This window comes from Saccharomyces paradoxus, chromosome XV, assembly GCF_002079055.1.
Source record: "Saccharomyces paradoxus chromosome XV, complete sequence".
Taxonomy (NCBI): domain Eukaryota; kingdom Fungi; phylum Ascomycota; class Saccharomycetes; order Saccharomycetales; family Saccharomycetaceae; genus Saccharomyces; species Saccharomyces paradoxus.
The window spans coordinates 866,156-884,503 of record NC_047501.1 but is presented as its reverse complement, the minus strand read 5'-3'; the positions used below and the strand labels follow the sequence as shown (position 1 = coordinate 884,503).

Sequence of the window (18,348 nt, the reverse complement as noted above, 5' to 3'; positions counted from 1 at the left end):
TTTTATACAATGTTTATCATAAATTTTATTACAGTAAGAAGTGTAGGAGTTAATATAAAAAAAGAGGAAAGCGAAAACAGGTGATAATAATGATAATAATAATAATAATATAGCAGCGATAATCTCGCGAAGCAACAACTTGGGAAAGGAAAAATGGTAATAGTGGTGTTTAGCTTTTTTTAGATTACTCCAGCTTCTAAAAAAGAGTACAATATTTTAACACAAAAAATGCCTGACATTTTTTTCATTTAATTAAAAAGACCAGTTATTAAGAAACAACAAAAAAAACTCCTTCGTTTAGAATACAACAAATCAGAATAAAGAGACCCCACTTATTGTTCTAAAAATTTTGCCCACTGAACTTTTTTGTAGTCCTTCGTATTCTGCAGTTTGTTACTTTGCGTCAGCTCATCGCGTCTTTCCGATTGGAATTCGTAACCTCTTATTACTGCTGCATCGGGAAGGTCGCCTTCTTCGTTATCTTCTTCGTTATCTTCTTCATTGTCTTCATCGTCTTCATCTTCGTCAGGATTACCAGTTTGCCCATAAATTTGTTCTTTTAGCTTCTTATATTTTTCCTTAATTGAAGAGTTTACTGGGATTGTGAGTTTCTCCCAAATACTAGAAATAGCTGGTAATTTGTTTTCTTCATTGCTCAACGTAGAGTTTATTTCAGTGGCAAAAATGGTAGCGTCATTTAATGAGCCTCGCGACGAACTGACTATGAGATTCAGAGATTTGGCTGGTATCGTTAGAATTGATTTTTTGGGCTTCAATAGGCGATGAGAGGGTTCGTGCCTTGTTGGCTTGAAGGTTGATCTGCTAACTGGAGATAATCTTTTTTTCAGTTTTGGCAATAATAGTGGCATGTCGCTATTGGATTTTAGTGGGCTCATTGGAAACGAGGAATGAATCATTCGATGGAGCTCCAATGCTTCTTTATTAACAAGAGGTTTACAATTCCAGACAAAAGAGTCAACACCAAAAGGGTCTAGAGAATCGAGCTTTTCAACATCAGGTGATGTAGAGTTTATCGAAGATATATCGCTTAATGGACTAACCAATTCATGTTCTGAGAAGCAATCGTTATCAAAACTCAACCCAGGGCTGACAATATTGCGGTAATCATTATATCCTTCGGTCATGAAGGGATTGGTGATTTCATCTTGATTTTTCTTTATTGACACGCTAAGAGTTTGGGCTTTGACATTCTTCGAACTTGTCTTAAATCTAGCTTGGTATAAACGAAACCGTTTGGAAGGTGTAATATCTTCTGCCATAAAATTTGACGAATATTTACATTTTTTACTTGGCGTACTGGGTATTACAAGCCCGATGTTTTTTTTTGATTTTGGTGTTCGCAACAAAAATGCGTCTGAAGGATGTATTTGATCCATTTTCTAGAATTTTTTTTCCTTAGTTTTGTGTTTTTCTTCTTCAATTAATCAAACATATCTGCAGGACAACTTATCACCTAAACGCACTTAAGTTCCAAATATAGTTGAAGTGTGGAAGGCACAAAGAAATGTTGCGTTTAAATAACACTTCGCTTGATTTTCCTCGTAGAATGGTAAAAATTGCCCCAACTTAAATTAACAAGAATGTTACCGCTTTAAAACTAAACTGTAAACAGTATCGAATGACATTTACGGCAACGGGCTTAAAATTCAAGATTTCCTATCGAAATGGGCATGCATCTGTCGTTTACCTAAGCAAGGCTATGTATCGCCGCACAACGTATTTGGCGTGTTGTCAGCTCTCTTGTTTACCAATTGGCACAAAGAGATATTCGCAGCTGAAGAAAAAACTTTGAACCCGATTAGAATAGCCATGGGATTTTCCATGCATTACCGCCGCCTATAACGGCGTGACCAGTTTAGCCTAAAACCTCTGTCCGTAGTTTCTTCGAATTGTTCTGTCATACTGTTTTATTTTCAAGACTTGGGCTGTCAAACTTTAATCTCAGAATCGGCCTGAAATCTTGAAAAAAGCAAGATTGTTTTTTTTTTTTGCATATTCCCGTGGTTCGCATTTCCAAAAACGGATTTCGTGCCTAGATATTCCCTTCTCTTCCCCTTTCGGATGTTTACACAACTACATGTCTTGTTTACATTTATCCTATTTAGACGGTGCATGAATTTTGAACAAAGTGGATAGATACGACTTGAACAACGAATGGGCTAGCTGGGAGTTCATATATGTCGAAACACGATCTCAATAGCAGACTAACGGAATAAAACTTACCAGAGTAAATGCTCCGGAATCTTGAAAGGACACGTTTTTTAAGAAGAGCTCGCAGTATACGGCAGTAAGCTGTTATCTAAGGCTAATTACTGCCGCGGAGTCGCTTGCTTTAAGGTCTGCGTAGTAACTCAATGCATTCTCTTACTGTCTATCCCGCAAGTCTGTTGCTATGCAACTAATTGTCCCTCTAATAGGTAGTGCGTAAAACCCTCGCAGTTACTCTTTTGGACACCACTGCTGCCCTGAGATAATACTATATACTTCTTTCTCATTGGTGGGACGATGACCCACTTTATTAGTCCAGCCGGAAGGTTTTATCAAAATGTGGTGACAAGTAAATCTTGGAAAACTTCCAAAAGAAAACACTTTTTGTTTTTATTTCTCGGTTGAAACCAGCGCTTGCCTTAATTTCTAGATTGATATTTTAAAAGGGCAAACACAGCAGTCCTAGACTCCTTTATTTTCTTAGAAGAAATGAGGTAACCGTAAGAATGGTAGTAATGTATATTTACAGCAGTGGTTATCTCTACTAAAAAAGTACTAAAACTAACTTACCTTCTTACAGTACGATAACCAATAAATATGCGGTGTTAGGTAAGAAGGAAAAGCATATTACAAAGGGCGTAAACCTGAGTCTCATACCCCTCCGAAGCAAGGAAAAGAAAAGAAAAGAAAATGCAGATCTCGTTGCCTAAGGTTCTCTTCTCATAATTGTGGCATATAATAAAACTCCACAATCAGAAGAACTTCACTTCCTCGGAACGGCGTTTCTTTACGCGATCGCCAATACAAAAGGATCTCGAGAGGGTTCAGTATCCTTTTTTTATTTGTTCCTGCAGCAGCGCCAGACGCGTTGCTAATTATCGCCGACTGGCGCGCGCCACAAAAACGTATCATGCTCATTAATTGACAATTTTTAGAACTATAAATTGCTGAGAAGTGTCTACTTTTTACCTCTTTCTAATACACTCTCGACTAATATTCTTACTTTCTTATTTTGAAATACAAGCAACAAAAACATAAAAAAATTGTTTTTGCTACATTGGTTTCACATAACATATTTTAACAAACATGCCAACAAATTTAAATATAGTGAAGGTTACAAAACCACAGGAAGAGAATAAAAATTTTATACACAAAAACACGGATGAACCCAATGAAATTGAACAATCACAGACACAAGAAGAAGTTACTGAGAATATTGCCGAGATCCATATTCACGGTGCAAATGATCAAGCAGCTAAGAGAGGTAGACTAAATTTAAATACAGTTGATCACGTCGAGGCTTATCCACTAATACAAGAGACAGAAGAGATAGCAAAGAAGATTGCAATAACGAGAATCATTTTAGCACAGACAAAGCCTAGAATCGATAAAGTGATAATCTCACGGCCTATTCAAACTGTAGCGCCAGTAATCAATTTTCTTGACAAGATGGCTAATTCAACTTTGAATACTGTAGAACGTGTTGTTCCTTCTTTAAAAACAAAGACCTATAAAAGATTAGGTGAGGAAATTGCACTTCCATATACTCTGTCGAAAAAGTATGGAAAACAGTTTAAGGATACGACGGCAAGAAACGGAGAGAACTATATTTACCAACCTGTCCATGGAAGGTTGGTGAAATTTAGGAAGTACTATAATGAAAAATTAATAGACACAAAAGGCAAGCCTTTGATTAGAGGGCATCTTGACCCTGTTTTATTACCAGTCAACAACGCATTTGAAAAGGCAACGGTAAAATATTTTCCAAAAGGCGAGAAGGTTCCAAATGATACCTTTAGCTGTGAGTTTAATAGAGGGTTAGCCCTGGATTACAATTTTATGACAAGAGCAGTTTCTGCTGCTGGTCACCAAGTCGTTGGTATTGCAAAGCTACCTATTGCCTATGGTTATCATACAAACTCTGTTTATAATAAAAACTTAGACAAACAAAATGATTTGAGGATCAAAAATGTATTGAAAGGTACCTGGGATACCATAACTGATTTAGAACACGAAATTTGGGCCTCTGTTACTGATGGGAGTTTATTTAGATTTTTTGGTACCAAATCGGAGGGAGACAATTTACCACATCTAGTACAATAGGTTCACATAGAAGATAATTTTGATATAGGCGGGAGCATTTAAATTTGTGCTGATTCACTGGTTGGCGCAAAATTCAATAGATGTTATCTATTGAAAGCACTGAACTTAAATCCACCATGTATACACGTTCAACATAAAAAAAAAAGGAGAAGAAACCTATTTTTGTAAGAAAAAGCTTAATAAATATTTACGAGCTAGATAAAAAAACTAAATAGCATGCTATTCTGTCATACCTTAGGGTGCCAATTGTTTACAGGCCCAATAGTAAACATAGGAAACAGCTTGTCTCCTGAAACATAGAATGGGCCTTTCGGGACTGTTCATCCGTACATTTTTATATTTCCGGAATGGTGATGCTCTCCGTGAATTTTCGTTTCTTTCAAGTGCCTTCACCAGGACCAGCAGGCCGGCCTGCTACCGAAGAGAAAAATGTCTGCGGTCCGAGCAGCTGCTTCCCAGGCCAGGCCAGGTCAAATGGCTGAAGGCAGATCCTAAGTGGTTTCACACAGTCTGCCTAGCGCTTTCCCAATTTTCCGCCAGATCCTCTCTAGTTTCTTTCGCTTGAGTTGGTAACAGTACGAACAAGAAACTCTAATAGATAGAATAACCGTTATTGAGGGCAACTATTTGCAGAAGATAATAGAAGAGAACCGTAACAAAGGAATCAAGCAAAGAAAAAGTATGTAATAGAATATATCGTATGGTTATGGAATGAATGCCAGCCTAGCTATGTTATATGGTAAGCTCGAACTGAATAAAGAATAACGTGGAAGTTTAAATCATTGAAGAATCGCCCATTAGTCAATGCAATCTGAGAGTGTTCTTTTCCGAGAAACGCTGGGTACTAAATATTATCATTGCTATAGAATGCCTCTCCAAGTGAGGCAGAGCACCATTTAATCATGATATGGAATGTTAACATCATCTTGGAAACCTTTGTGTGAAAATTTTTGAAGCGCTATAAGACTACCATCCAGAAATATGAAAAAAATCTACCAAATAGGGGATCCATTTTAAAGCATTCATTCACATGTGTAATTGCTTTCTGCTATAGAGTAATTTTTTGAAACGCTGGTTTACTAACAAGAATAAAAAATTTATTGATTTCTATTTATAACAGTGGCTCATTTCAAAGAATACCAAGTCATTGGTCGTCGTTTACCAACTGAATCTGTTCCAGAACCAAAGTTGTTCAGAATGAGAATTTTTGCTTCAAATGAAGTCATCGCCAAGTCTCGTTACTGGTATTTCTTGCAAAAATTGCACAAGGTTAAGAAGGCTTCTGGTGAAATTGTTTCCATCAACCAAATCAACGAAGCTCATCCAACCAAGGTCAAGAACTTCGGTGTCTGGGTTAGATACGATTCTAGATCTGGTACTCACAATATGTACAAGGAAATCAGAGACGTATCCAGAGTTGCAGCCGTCGAAACTTTATACCAAGACATGGCTGCCAGACACAGAGCTAGATTTAGATCTATTCACATCTTGAAGGTTGCTGAAATTGAAAAGACTGCTGACGTCAAGAGACAATACGTCAAGCAATTTTTGACCAAGGATTTGAAATTCCCATTACCTCACAGAGTCCAAAAATCTACCAAGACTTTCTCTTACAAGAGACCATCAACCTTCTACTAAGCCAAAAAGATATTTCTACGTTTTTTAGTATAATAAAATTTTGTATAATTCATTTTGTAGATTCAAGGAAATTTTAAAATATATCCTGTTTCTTCTCTTTACATTATCCCATAATTAGCGGGAAACATCATGTCATGTTTGATATCTTTTCAAAATCCAGGGTCCATAGCGGGTAACAGATGATTAGTTTTTTTGACGATGAATATAAAACGTAGCGGAGTTCTAAAAATTCTGAGTGGTGTGGTCTTAAAGGATTTGAACATTACGTAACAGATATCTATAAATTTTCGTTATCTGGATTCACATAGAGAGCGCAGAAACATGGGGACTGACGATGCCATTGCCCTTTCTAATAGCACGCTAGAGCCGCGTACAGAAGCTAAACAAAGACTATTGTCTAAGGGTCATCAAGTGCCGGCAAAAGAAACTAGTCCAGCAAAAGATGAGACTGGTAGTAGCGATGACGATGCACACGTTCCAGTGACAGAAATACATTTGAAATCTCATGAATGGTTTGGCGACTTCATAACGAAACATGAAATTCCCCGTAAGGTGTTCCATTCTTCCATTGGTTTTATTACTCTATACCTGTATACACAGGGTATTAATTATAGAAATGTTTTATGGCCTTTGATATATGCTTTCATCATATTGTTTATTTTGGACCTAATAAGACTAAACTGGCCCTTTTTCAATATGCTTTATTGTAGGACTGTGGGTGCGCTAATGAGAAAAAAGGAGATCCATACATACAATGGGGTATTGTGGTACATCCTTGGTTTAATCTTTTCTTTTACTTTTTTCTCTAAAGATGTTACCTTGATATCATTATTTTTGCTGAGTTGGTCCGATACAGCCGCCGCAACCATTGGAAGGAAGTATGGTCATTTGACACCCAAACTGGCAAGAAATAAGTCCCTTGCAGGTTCGATAGCTGCATTTACGGTTGGTATTATCACTTGCTGGGTGTTTTATGGTTATTTTGTTCCCGCCTACAACTACGTCAACAAACCTGGTGAGATTGAATGGACTCCAGAAACAAGCAGATTAAGTTTGAACATGTTATCTTTGTTCGGTGGTGTGGTTGCTGCTTTGAGTGAAGGTATCGATTTGTTCAACTGGGATGATAATTTTACTATTCCTGTCTTGTCATCACTTTTCATGAACGCAGTAATCAAAACTTTCAAGAAATAAAGGGCATATCTACCAGAAACTGGCGTGTTTTATATTCTTTGTTAACCACTTCTTACAATAGCTGGATTACACTATTTTCCATTTATCTGTAATAAAGGATCCAGTACCTTTTCGATCTTGGCATCCAGAATTTTTTCCTATATATCATACATCATACTAGTATAGACTTCGAACCTGTGTAAATTATTGAGTAGTATTTTCCGTATTATTCGCGCCATGAGAAGCATTTGACGCGAACAATTTTACTATAATATTTATTGTTACTGATCTAATGCTAAGGAACGCATTCAAATGCGCTCAACTCTAATTACTTAATCGTAAACTTACCGTATATTTCAATCAGTGAAACAACGCTTTATCTTGCCGCAACTGTGTCACAAAGCAATGATAGCAGAGATGATTGAAGGATGATACTGTATTGTGCGGTTATCAAAATCCTGAGCCAGTGCACATCTTTCCCGGCGTATCAACGATGTATAGTTTTATCTGCGGTTACCGCCCAATGCTCATATTCCAATTGATATCACTGTGTACGTTAATGAAGAAAAAAAGAAATTTGGAAAATTTTTCAACCTCATCGAAAATTTTCAGAAAAGCAAGAAATATTTATGCTTTTGCAAACATTTCGTATATACGTTATTTTCAAAATACCAATCAATACAAAATTAGCAGTAGAACCTCAACCTCCTCACACAATGGCTTATGTTTTAACTGAAACTTCAGCTGGTTATGCTCTTTTAAAAGCCTCTGATAAGAAAATTTACAAATCTTCAAGCTTGATTCAAGATTTGGATAGCTCTGACAAAGTCTTGAAGGAATTCAAGATCGCCGCCTTTTCCAAGTTCAACTCTGCAGCTAACGCTTTAGAGGAAGCCAACTCCATTATTGAAGGTAAAGTTTCTTCCCAATTAGAAAAACTTCTAGAAGAAATTAAAAAGGACAAGAAGTCAACCTTGATTGTTAGTGAAACTAAATTGGCAAACGCTATCAATAAGTTGGGATTAAATTTCAATGTTGTTTCCGATGCCGTTACCTTAGATATCTATAGAGCTATCAAAGAATACTTACCAGAGTTATTGCCAGGCATGTCTGATAATGATCTAAGTAAGATGTCTTTGGGTTTAGCTCATTCTATCGGTCGTCACAAGTTGAAGTTTTCCGCTGACAAAGTTGATGTTATGATTATTCAAGCAATTGCTTTATTGGACGACTTAGATAAAGAATTAAATACATATGCCATGAGATGTAAAGAATGGTATGGGTGGCACTTTCCTGAACTAGCTAAGATTGTCACTGATTCCGTCGCTTATGCTAGAATTATTTTAACAATGGGCATCAGATCCAAAGCTTCTGAAACTGATTTGAGTGAAATTTTACCAGAAGAAATTGAAGAACGTGTCAAGACTGCTGCTGAAGTGTCCATGGGTACAGAAATCACTCAAACCGATTTAGACAACATTAACGCTTTAGCCGAACAAATAGTTGAATTTGCCGCTTACAGAGAACAGTTGTCCAATTACTTATCTGCAAGAATGAAGGCTATTGCCCCAAACTTAACTCAGTTGGTTGGTGAATTAGTCGGTGCTAGACTTATCGCTCATTCTGGTTCTTTAATTTCCCTAGCCAAATCACCAGCTTCTACCATTCAAATATTAGGTGCCGAGAAGGCTTTATTTAGAGCTTTGAAAACCAAGCATGATACACCAAAGTATGGTTTGCTATACCATGCCTCTCTTGTTGGTCAAGCTACTGGTAAGAACAAAGGTAAGATCGCAAGAGTTTTGGCTGCTAAGGCCGCAGTCTCATTGCGTTATGATGCTTTAGCTGAAGATAGAGATGATTCCGGTGACATTGGTCTAGAATCAAGAGCCAAAGTAGAAAATAGACTATCCCAATTAGAGGGTAGAGATTTGAGAACTACTCCAAAGGTTGTTCGTGAGGCTAAGAAAGTGGAAATGACTGAAGCTAGAGCTTACAATGCAGATGCTGATACTGCAAAGGCTGCCTCCGATTCCGAGTCTGATTCTGACGACGAAGAGGAAGAAAAGAAAGAAAAGAAGGAAAAGAAGAGAAAGAGAGACGACGATGAGGATTCCAAGGATTCCAAAAAATCTAAGAAAGATAAGAAGGAGAAAAAGGAGAAGAAGGAGAAGAAGGAAAAGAAAGAGAAGAAAGAGAAGAAGGAAAAGAAGTCCAAGAAAGAAAAGAAAGAGAAGAAAGAAAAGAAATAAGGATGCATTTTGTATTTTAATAATCAGTGACCCCTCGCGTTCGCTTTCGTTTGATTTTTAGAAGATTTTCTACAGTCATCCAATTTTCAACCTATTTCTCATTTCATATTTTATTCCATAATCTGTAAATTAGTGCTGTACGCCCATATTGAATTGAACTTATAATTTTTTTTAGGTGATATATTTGAAATAGTATACATAATTTATGTTTACATAGTTTAGGTACTTTATACCATTAAAAGTTTTGTTGAACCTTTAAAATAATATGTACGTACCATTAATAATGGCTGTTGACATTCATATCATAAACTCCGCAGGCTTAAAATAGTTCGCGAGGCGAAAAAGATACATACAAAAATTTTGAGAGTGGGCAAAAGATGAGATGGTCGTTTTACTGTTCTCTGCTTTAAATAAAACGACATTCATCGATCAGCTCTTTATTAATTTATGAACAAAAAAGAAAGCCTTTCTATAGAGGAGACAAATGAAATAAGGGAAAAGCTGGGTTTAAAACCTATTCCAGTTCTTCAAGAGGAAAATGCAGGCCGCAAAGAATCTTTGTCAATCCAAGAGACGAACGAATTAAGGGCGTCCCTTGGCCTAAAACTTATTCCACCTCAACAAAATCAGAATGTTTCTCCCCCAACTATACATACTACTGCCGAGGTCGACATACTTAGAGAGAAGATAACAAAGCTTCAAAAGGCTAACATACCTTTACGAATGCTGCACCTACTCGAAGAAACTGGTGTCAATGATGACAGTTCATGGCTGGAAAACCTGAATGCAATTACTGCCCTGGATGAAAGCAAAGCTTCCAGCAGGTTACTGCCACGTAAGGGTGCAACAAAAGAAGACGAAGATATTGATCTGCATAATGTTGAAGTATCCTATAATATCGAGACCCTTAGCGCAAAGAAAGACACGATCCTAACTTTAAAAGAAAGCAGTATTTTTGATGAGACTGATTCTGTTGACGTATTAGAGAATGAAAAAGCTGCCGGGGAAAGCACTGAAAGAGAGGGACTACGATTACGACAAATGAATAAAGATAGAAGACAAAAAAAAAAAATTTTAAATGTATCTAGCTTAGACATTGAAGAAGAAGAGAAAGAGGAACATTCGCTTGCGAATACTCATTTAATTATTGGAGCAGAGCAAGGGATCGCGAAGGCACCAAAGGGCATGATTGCAAAACTACCAACAGGAAAAGTTAAGGTGAACTTCGATGGCGCAAATGATATTTTAGATGAAGACGGTGGAGACTATAAACCATTAAAAATAAAAAAACGCAGAATCAAGGATCCAAAATCTACTAAAGCTAGGAAGTTAAAAATTGCCCATAAGATGGATGTTGTTAAGTTGGTGGATGAAGATGAAAGTTTTTCCTGGATGAACGAAGAACAGCCAGTGACAATAATGAATCCAAGGTCAAGTTCGAAGAACGAATTAAAAGCCCCGGAGGACCTTGCCATAGAAATTGAAAAGACAAGAAATGAAGAGAAGCGACGCACTGAAAACATCCTGAAAATGCGTGAGAATTCCAATAATATTATCGTTGACGAAAAGGTAACTTTTTTGGATACTTTGGATATGGGTCTCCCTGAAGGAAATACTACTGCAAATAAATTGAAAGTGGATGATGAAGGAGAGAAAAATGTCGGGGATGTTACTGGCCAACATTTTAAAGAAGCAAGTGGTAACAACAAACTTACTGAATCGGTTAATACTGAACCAAACAATGAAGGGGATATTGAAGATGCGCCAGACTTTTTCTCTGGTCTTGCATCAGCACTAGGGTTTCTTCGGAAGAAGAGTGTTCTTACCCCAGGAAATGCCGGTTTGAAAGCAGAAAAGGGTACTAATGACAGCGAATCACTCCGAAAGGGTGTCCGGAATAAAGAGCCCACCGACACTACTAGTTACACAAAGGATGGGCTACACGGACTGAAACAATCCGAAGCCAGCAATTCTCCAAATAATATATCAAGTAACCAGCGAAAAAGGCAAAGTCATTATGATCCTGAAATACAACTTGTTTACAGAGACGAAAAGGGAAATCAACTGACTACTAAAGAGGCGTATAAAAAATTGTCACAGAAATTTCATGGCACAAAAAGCAACAAGAAAAAGAGAGCAAAAATGCAATCTAGAATTGAGGCAAGGAAAAATGCCTTTGAGAATGATAATTTATTCGAGTTTGATAATAGTTAACCCAATCAACAAATGCAACTGACCTTTGCTTCAACATTCAATATCTTGTTTTTTTTTCCAATTTGAAACCTGTGTAGAACATATTTGGTCTATAAGGCTATATAACGGCCTTGACTTCAGATAAGGGTTTTCAAACTTTAATATTCTGTGATGTAAGTTTGCTAAGTGAACTTTTGCATTGTGCCTAAACTTCTCATAATTGTGTCATTTTTACAGTAAAGTGCCATTGTTTTAAGGCGATAGAATTTTGGCGCGACGATCGGATTAAAAAAATTGAAAAAAAAAAAATTGAAATGAAAATAACAACAAACAAGTAATTAAAAAGAAAAAAATCAAAATTTGTATTCAAAAAGAAGAGAAAAAGGAATTACGAAAAAGGGAGGAAGGGACATCGGACGATAAGATCGACATTTACCAAACATCTTTACTATATACCTATATGCGCAAAGCTTAAGATATTTTTGGAGGGTAAGTGATTTGACGATAAAATTATTTACTAAGGAAGCCAGTAGCTTTTATTTATACTACGTGAAAGAAGAGAAGCAATATCAGCCTAAAATGATTCAAACGCAAAGTACAGCGATTAAACGGCGTAACTCTGTCCACAAAAACCTCTTTGATCCATCACTATATCAAATACCAGAACCACCACGTGGGAGTTTCCAAAACCAAAAAAAAGAATACAATAAGGAGTTTGGTAATCACCTCTTTGGACAAGATCTTACTAGCCTTAAGGAGAGTTTTATACAACTATTTCCTAGTAATATACAAGGATACTTACCTGAAATTGACCTAAGAGTAACTATAATCTGTTCTATATGGTACGTCACGTCATCTATTTCAAGTAACTTATCCAAAACTATTTTAAGAACTTTCAATCATCCTATAGCTCTCACTGAATTGCAATTTCTTGTTAGCGCTATCCTATGTGTAGGATTTGCTTCCATCGTAAATTTGTTCCGATTACCTCGTTTGAAACATACCAAGTTTTCGAAAACACTGAATAATTTCCCTGATGGAATCCTTCCGGAGTATCTCGATGGCAATTTCCGGAGTTCTATCCTGCGCAAGTTTTTAGTTCCCTCAAAGTTGGTTTTGATGACCACTTTTCCTATGGGAATATTCCAGTTTATTGGTCATATCACGTCGCATAAGGCAGTATCCATGATACCAGTATCACTGGTGCATTCCGTGAAGGCACTATCCCCAATAATAACAGTTGGATACTATAAATTTTTTGAACGTCGTTATTACAATTCCATGACATATTATACCCTGCTACTTTTGATTTTTGGTGTTATGACTACTTGCTGGTCAAGTCATGGTAATAAGAGGACTTCAGATAACAAAAGTGGTTCTTCATTAATCGGGTTGCTTTTTGCCTTTATTTCCATGATAATATTTGTAACACAGAATATCTTTGCCAAGAATATCCTAACCATTAGGAGGAAGGTAGGAATACTACCGTCTTCTTCTACCGAAGACGTCACGTCGAAAGAAGAACAGCCAGGTCTAGACAAAACAAGATTCTCACCATTGCAAGTGGATAAGATTACCATATTGTTTTACTGCTCGTGCATTGGGTTCTTGTTAACCCTATTACCCTTTTTGACCGGTGAATTAGTGCATGGTAGTAGTGTTATCAACGATTTAACGCTGAAAACAGTATACCTCGTAGTAATCCATGGTATAGCACATTTTTTCCAGGCCATGCTTGCTTTTCAGTTGATAGGATTACTTTCTTCCATTAACTATTCGGTAGCAAACATCATGAAGAGGATTGTCGTTATATCCGTGGCACTCTTCTGGGAAACAAAGGTAAACTTCCTACAAGTGTTCGGTGTTATCTTAACGATTGCTGGGTTGTACGGTTATGATAAATGGGGGCTTTCCAAAAAGGATGGACGTCAGGCATAGTCCAAATCAGTTCCATTATTGAGTGGAAACCAATATTCATGGTAGGATGCTTAATACTATAACAAATATATAAGTAAAAACCCTTGGTGACTTTTTTTATTTCATTTATTGCTACTACCACTGTTTCTAATAGTACTAAAAGATCCGGAACTGTTACCCCACCCCCGCACCACATCAAGGTTTCACAACCGACGTGGCGGTACTTTTCTGATTATTCGCCTCATTTGCATTAACACCTGTGCGGGAGTGGCCTTCCGCTGTGTGGAGGATAAAATGCGGCCATTTTGTTCTTTTTCAAAAACAATAGCCGCAATCCCTTGATTATCTCACATGTGATGTTGATGATTACCAAAGCAAAAAGGAAAGACTCGCATGCAGGAGTCGTAGACGCGTTTTTTAAGGTCTTCCACGATCTCGCGGAAAAACCTATTGAAGACAAAGCACTTCGAAGGAACTATTGTTTTTAACTAGGAGAGGATAAGAAAAAATAACAAGCATACTAGAGCCTCGATCGTGGCACAAGATTTTGGGGATCGCTATACCCTTAAGTTCTATTGCTTCGATGGCTGAAAGGGATCTACTCCTTATTGCAGTACTTGAAGGGTTGAGAGAATAAAAATAGACTAGTCGACGGACAATTTCAATGAAGTTTAGCTATACGAACTGGTTTAACCTAATTCATCTTGGATAGACTCCCTATTTTTTTTTTTATTTCGCCTTTTTCCAGTTAGAACACTATCGTTTCTTCAAAACATTTCAGGTTTTCTCTCGTGTTTTGACAATAGAGTCACAGCGCCACCTGTTATTATCACCTCGGGGGTGGCTTCCCGAGCATCGTCGGTTGAAAACTGCGCTTTAGTGTCCGAAAAAGAAAAGACAAGAAAGGATCGAATTTTTGACGCTTTTTTCGATCTACTGCGGGCTATTCTAGAGATGTTTGAGGCACCTGGAAAAAGAAATACAGCGGAAAAATTATTGTTCTGCTGAATCACTCTAGGCGGTATTGTCTGAGGCTAATAATAGAGAGCCATTGCTGGGAAGAAACTAGACGAAAATTTTTTAGAAATATATTTATTTTGCTCAGAGGAATGAATATAATAAGCTGCTCAGATTAGATGTACTGTGGCGACCTGATATATAAACTGCTCGATGTACCTTTCGAAATTTTCAAATAACTATTCTCTCTTCAAGTTAGTGAAAAACAAATTATCCGTAAAAAAATACTGAAACCTGAGTCATTAAGACCACGCGAGTATATTGTCAATCAAAAAATCTTTGGCTTACTATAGATTAGAAAGAAAAAGAATGAGCTCAGAAAGCTTAACGCCTAAAGATACTATAGTTCCGGAAGAACAAACAAACCAACTGCGGCAACCTAATTTAGATGAGGACAGCATTAGTTACAATTTAGAAGGTGATGATCTAGAGTCATTAGAGACTATTGCCTCTTATGCCTCAACCTTGGTGTCGGCAGAAGTGTATACCAAAAAGGAAGTAAATAAGGTCACTGACATTGAAAGCCAGCCACATTGGGGTGAGAATACCTCGTGCACGCACGACAGTGACAAAGAAGAAGATTCCAGCGAAGAAGTTGAAAATTTCCCGGAAGGCGGACTCAAGGCTTGGGTTGTGACGTTCGGTTGCTTCTTGGGTTTGATTGCATGCTTTGGTCTACTAAATTCAACAGGGGTCATAGAAAGTCACCTACAGGACAACCAATTAGCCGGTGAAAGTGTTTCTACCATTGGCTGGCTGTTTTCTCTATTTCTTTTTGTTTGCTTTGCCTCATGTATCATTAGTGGTACTTACTTCGATAGAAATGGATTTAGGACGATTATGATTGTAGGTACTGTTTTTCATGTGGCCGGCCTATTTGCCACCGCTAACTCCACCAAATATTGGCATTTTATACTGTCCTTTGCCATAGTCTGTGGGTTTGGTAATGGTATTGTACTGAGTCCCTTAGTAAGTGTTCCCGCTCATTATTTTTTCAAAAGGCGCGGTACTGCTTTGGCAATGGCCACTATTGGTGGTAGCGTAGGTGGCGTCGTTTTTCCAATTATGTTGCGTAGTTTCTTCTCTATGAAGTCAGGCACTGATTCGAGTTATGGCTTTGTTTGGGGTATCAGGACGTTGGGATTTCTAGACCTGGCCTTGCTAACCTTGTCAATCATCTTAGTCAAAGAGAGGCTGCCACACGTTATTGAAAGTTCCAAAGAGGGAGAATCACGTTTGAAATACATACTCAGGGTTTATATCCTACAATGTTTTGATGCAAAGGCCTTCTTAGATATGAAATATCTGTTTTGTGTTCTTGGGACAGTATTTGGTGAATTATCCATTAATTCAGCTCTAACTTATTATGGTTCATACGCTACCAGTCATGGCATTTCTGCAAATGATGCCTACACCTTGATTATGATTATAAATGTCTGCGGCATACCCGGGAGATGGGTTCCCGGCTATTTAAGTGATAAGTTCGGTAGATTTAACGTCGCCATTGCAACTTTACTCACATTGTTTATCGTCATGTTCGTTGGTTGGTTACCATTTGGTACCAACCTGACAAATATGTACGTCATTAGTGCCCTATATGGGTTTTGTTCTGGAAGCGTCTTCTCCTTACTTCCTGTTTGCTGTGGACAGATATCTAAGACGGAAGAGTTCGGCAAACGTTACTCTACAATGTATTTCGTCGTCGCCTTCGGCACTTTAGTTGGCATTCCGATAACGGGCGCCATCATCTCTAACAAAACAACAGCCGATTACCAACACTATATCATTTTCTGTGGTTTGGCAACTTTCATCAGCGCTGTTTGCTACATAGTTTCGAGGGCATACTGTGTTGGCTTCAAGTGGGTCAGATTTTAAAAATGGGACGGTACCTTTATAGATTTTCTTCAAAAAAAGTAATGCAATAATATTTTCTTTTAGGAATATGTAGATAGACTATTTAACTGGAATTTCCTTATGTTTTTCATTTTTCTGAACCAAACTCACTATTTTTGTACACCCCCAACTTTAGCCATTCGGGAATCTTGCAATCTTGTAGCAATGTAGAGGCATATGAATTTTCATAATAATTGACTAGTCTCCCTGAATTGATTAAGTCAAAGTCCCCGTCGGTCTTTTCTTTCAGCATTTCGACACGTAAATATATCAGAGGAAGTGAGATGTTATTGATAAGTTTTAGGGTGTCCTTTGTTAACAAATGAGGGGAACACATAATACATACAGTTTTGTTGCGTTGATTATGAGATACTAACGAGGTGAATGTTCCCACCAGCTCACGGAATTCTCTGGGAGATAATTTTGATTTGGTAAAAGCTTTACATTGGACTAATACTTTCAATGGTTCAAAAGTATCGTCAATTATCCTATACTTCAGAGGCTTCAAAACGAAGCCATTTTGTGAGTTTGTTCTTTTTGTATTATTGGCTATTTCAGAACTGGGTATAAGCGATGAAGTTTTCCAGTAGATATCATCTACTGGCCAATTTCCCTTTATATCTACGCCTCCATCATGGGCGCCTCCGGTTTTCCTTATTTTGGTCATTCGTAGTTTTTCAGATAACTCCCTCATCACCGTATATTCATAAAGATTTCCTTGAAATACCGTCGAATGGGCGACAGCAGCATTTTGTTTGACATATGTATGAATTGCATGGTTATTGAAACATCTTCGTCCTAAGTAGTTTTGTATCATGTTTTATCATGGTTTATATAGGAAAAAGCTTTAAGAAACCTGTTGCAGTATTTTGCCTTCCAGTTGTTACTTCTGTTTATCAATCATGCTGTCTTGCCCTTCTTAGCCTTCTTCGACAAAATAATAATGAAAAAAAAAGAAAGCCGAACAAACTAATGAAGCCGCTTGACCAATAAACACTTCGTTTTAGCGCTAAATGTGATTGAAAATGTAATTTGTATCTTTTAAAGGAGCACTACAATGAGCACTGAAAGACTGGAAACTTCAGAGGAACCACAGGCCCCTTTGGCCAATATGTCTGAGACTAACTCGATAAAGGAAGATTCAGAAAGTATTGTCACCGTCTTTGACCTGGCAAGTGAAATAGAGAAATCACTAAAGGATGTTCAGAGACAAATGAAGGAAAATGATGATGAGTTTTCACGAAGTATACAAGCCATTGAGGACAAGCTTAACAAATTGAGCCGGTGAGGGCAGATGTGTAGTGTAGAAATTACCAATGCTTTTGCCGATAACAAAGGAAATACGTGCTATCGCGTAACAATATTTTGAACCTTGAGGATTGATCGTTCAAAGAGTGTGTTAATTTCATGTGGTTCCCGAATATTAACAAACCGAAACTTCAAAGTATATTTACATGTTTTTGCAGCCCTTGTAACGGCACTTTAGCTATCCTGGAAACCCCAAGTGAGGAAATTTATATAAGAATGCCTTTTTTGATAATTGCTATTATTGTAACTCAATAAACTGTTATTGGCGTAAGTTTATAGATAAATATAATATATGACACGGATTAAAGTTGTCTTTAATCTTTAGAAGTTCACAAATCTTAGATTACATAAGACGTAGTTAAAGCTACTCGACTCAGCTGGTCTTAATTTCGCCTCTTCGTTAACCATTTACGCATGATATCACATCTAATCGAAGAGAAAAAGAGGATTAAAATATGATTATGTGGTTATTCATCATTTCCAACTGTCGTGATGATCGTCAAGAAGTGGCTACAGGTTCATTATATAACACACCTCTACGAGACTCGTTAGTTGAATTGCATTTGAAGAAAAAGCAACATAGGGGATGTTCCTCTGGTGTTACTTATTTTAAATGCGCCATGTA

The 18,348-nt window shown here is 37.3% G+C and overlaps 10 protein-coding genes across 10 annotated transcripts; 8 read left to right on the top strand and 2 right to left on the bottom strand.

Annotated features, from left to right (window-relative positions):
- Positions 1 to 332: 332 nt before the first annotated feature.
- On the bottom strand, positions 333 to 1,397 carry SFG1 (Sfg1p; the record flags this gene model as incomplete). Its single annotated transcript, XM_033913537.1, has 1 exon — positions 333 to 1,397. One exon carries the CDS (start codon positions 1,395 to 1,397, stop codon positions 333 to 335), a length of 1,065 nt encoding a protein of 354 aa, XP_033769428.1.
- Positions 1,398 to 3,315: 1,918 nt separating this feature from the next.
- Positions 3,316 to 4,332, top strand: SPS4 (Sps4p; the record flags this gene model as incomplete). Its single annotated transcript, XM_033913536.1, has 1 exon — positions 3,316 to 4,332. One exon carries the CDS (start codon positions 3,316 to 3,318, stop codon positions 4,330 to 4,332), a length of 1,017 nt encoding a protein of 338 aa, XP_033769427.1.
- Positions 4,333 to 5,529: 1,197 nt separating this feature from the next.
- On the top strand, positions 5,530 to 5,970 carry RPL20B (60S ribosomal protein eL20; the record flags this gene model as incomplete). The annotated part of the gene is made up of 1 exon (XM_033913535.1): positions 5,530 to 5,970. One exon carries the CDS (start codon positions 5,530 to 5,532, stop codon positions 5,968 to 5,970), a length of 441 nt encoding a protein of 146 aa, XP_033769426.1.
- A 321-nt stretch (positions 5,971 to 6,291) lies between these two features.
- Positions 6,292 to 7,164, top strand: DGK1 (diacylglycerol kinase; the record flags this gene model as incomplete). Its single annotated transcript, XM_033913534.1, has 1 exon — positions 6,292 to 7,164. One exon carries the CDS (start codon positions 6,292 to 6,294, stop codon positions 7,162 to 7,164), a length of 873 nt encoding a protein of 290 aa, XP_033769425.1.
- A 695-nt stretch (positions 7,165 to 7,859) lies between these two features.
- On the top strand, positions 7,860 to 9,395 carry NOP58 (RNA-processing protein NOP58; the record flags this gene model as incomplete). Its single annotated transcript, XM_033913533.1, has 1 exon — positions 7,860 to 9,395. One exon carries the CDS (start codon positions 7,860 to 7,862, stop codon positions 9,393 to 9,395), a length of 1,536 nt encoding a protein of 511 aa, XP_033769424.1.
- A 447-nt stretch (positions 9,396 to 9,842) lies between these two features.
- SNU66 (U4/U6-U5 snRNP complex subunit SNU66) lies at positions 9,843 to 11,609 on the top strand (the record flags this gene model as incomplete). The annotated part of the gene is made up of 1 exon (XM_033913532.1): positions 9,843 to 11,609. The coding sequence occupies one exon, from the start codon at positions 9,843 to 9,845 to the stop codon at positions 11,607 to 11,609; it is 1,767 nt and encodes a 588-aa protein (XP_033769423.1).
- A 558-nt stretch (positions 11,610 to 12,167) lies between these two features.
- Positions 12,168 to 13,526, top strand: SLY41 (Sly41p; the record flags this gene model as incomplete). Its single annotated transcript, XM_033913531.1, has 1 exon — positions 12,168 to 13,526. One exon carries the CDS (start codon positions 12,168 to 12,170, stop codon positions 13,524 to 13,526), a length of 1,359 nt encoding a protein of 452 aa, XP_033769422.1.
- Positions 13,527 to 14,831: 1,305 nt separating this feature from the next.
- On the top strand, positions 14,832 to 16,397 carry MCH5 (riboflavin transporter; the record flags this gene model as incomplete). The annotated part of the gene is made up of 1 exon (XM_033913530.1): positions 14,832 to 16,397. The coding sequence occupies one exon, from the start codon at positions 14,832 to 14,834 to the stop codon at positions 16,395 to 16,397; it is 1,566 nt and encodes a 521-aa protein (XP_033769421.1).
- A 106-nt stretch (positions 16,398 to 16,503) lies between these two features.
- On the bottom strand, positions 16,504 to 17,232 carry RRG7 (Rrg7p; the record flags this gene model as incomplete). Its single annotated transcript, XM_033913529.1, has 1 exon — positions 16,504 to 17,232. The coding sequence occupies one exon, from the start codon at positions 17,230 to 17,232 to the stop codon at positions 16,504 to 16,506; it is 729 nt and encodes a 242-aa protein (XP_033769420.1).
- A 240-nt stretch (positions 17,233 to 17,472) lies between these two features.
- BIL1 (Bil1p) lies at positions 17,473 to 17,703 on the top strand (the record flags this gene model as incomplete). Its single annotated transcript, XM_033913528.1, has 1 exon — positions 17,473 to 17,703. One exon carries the CDS (start codon positions 17,473 to 17,475, stop codon positions 17,701 to 17,703), a length of 231 nt encoding a protein of 76 aa, XP_033769419.1.
- Between the last annotated feature and the right edge of the window lie 645 nt (positions 17,704 to 18,348).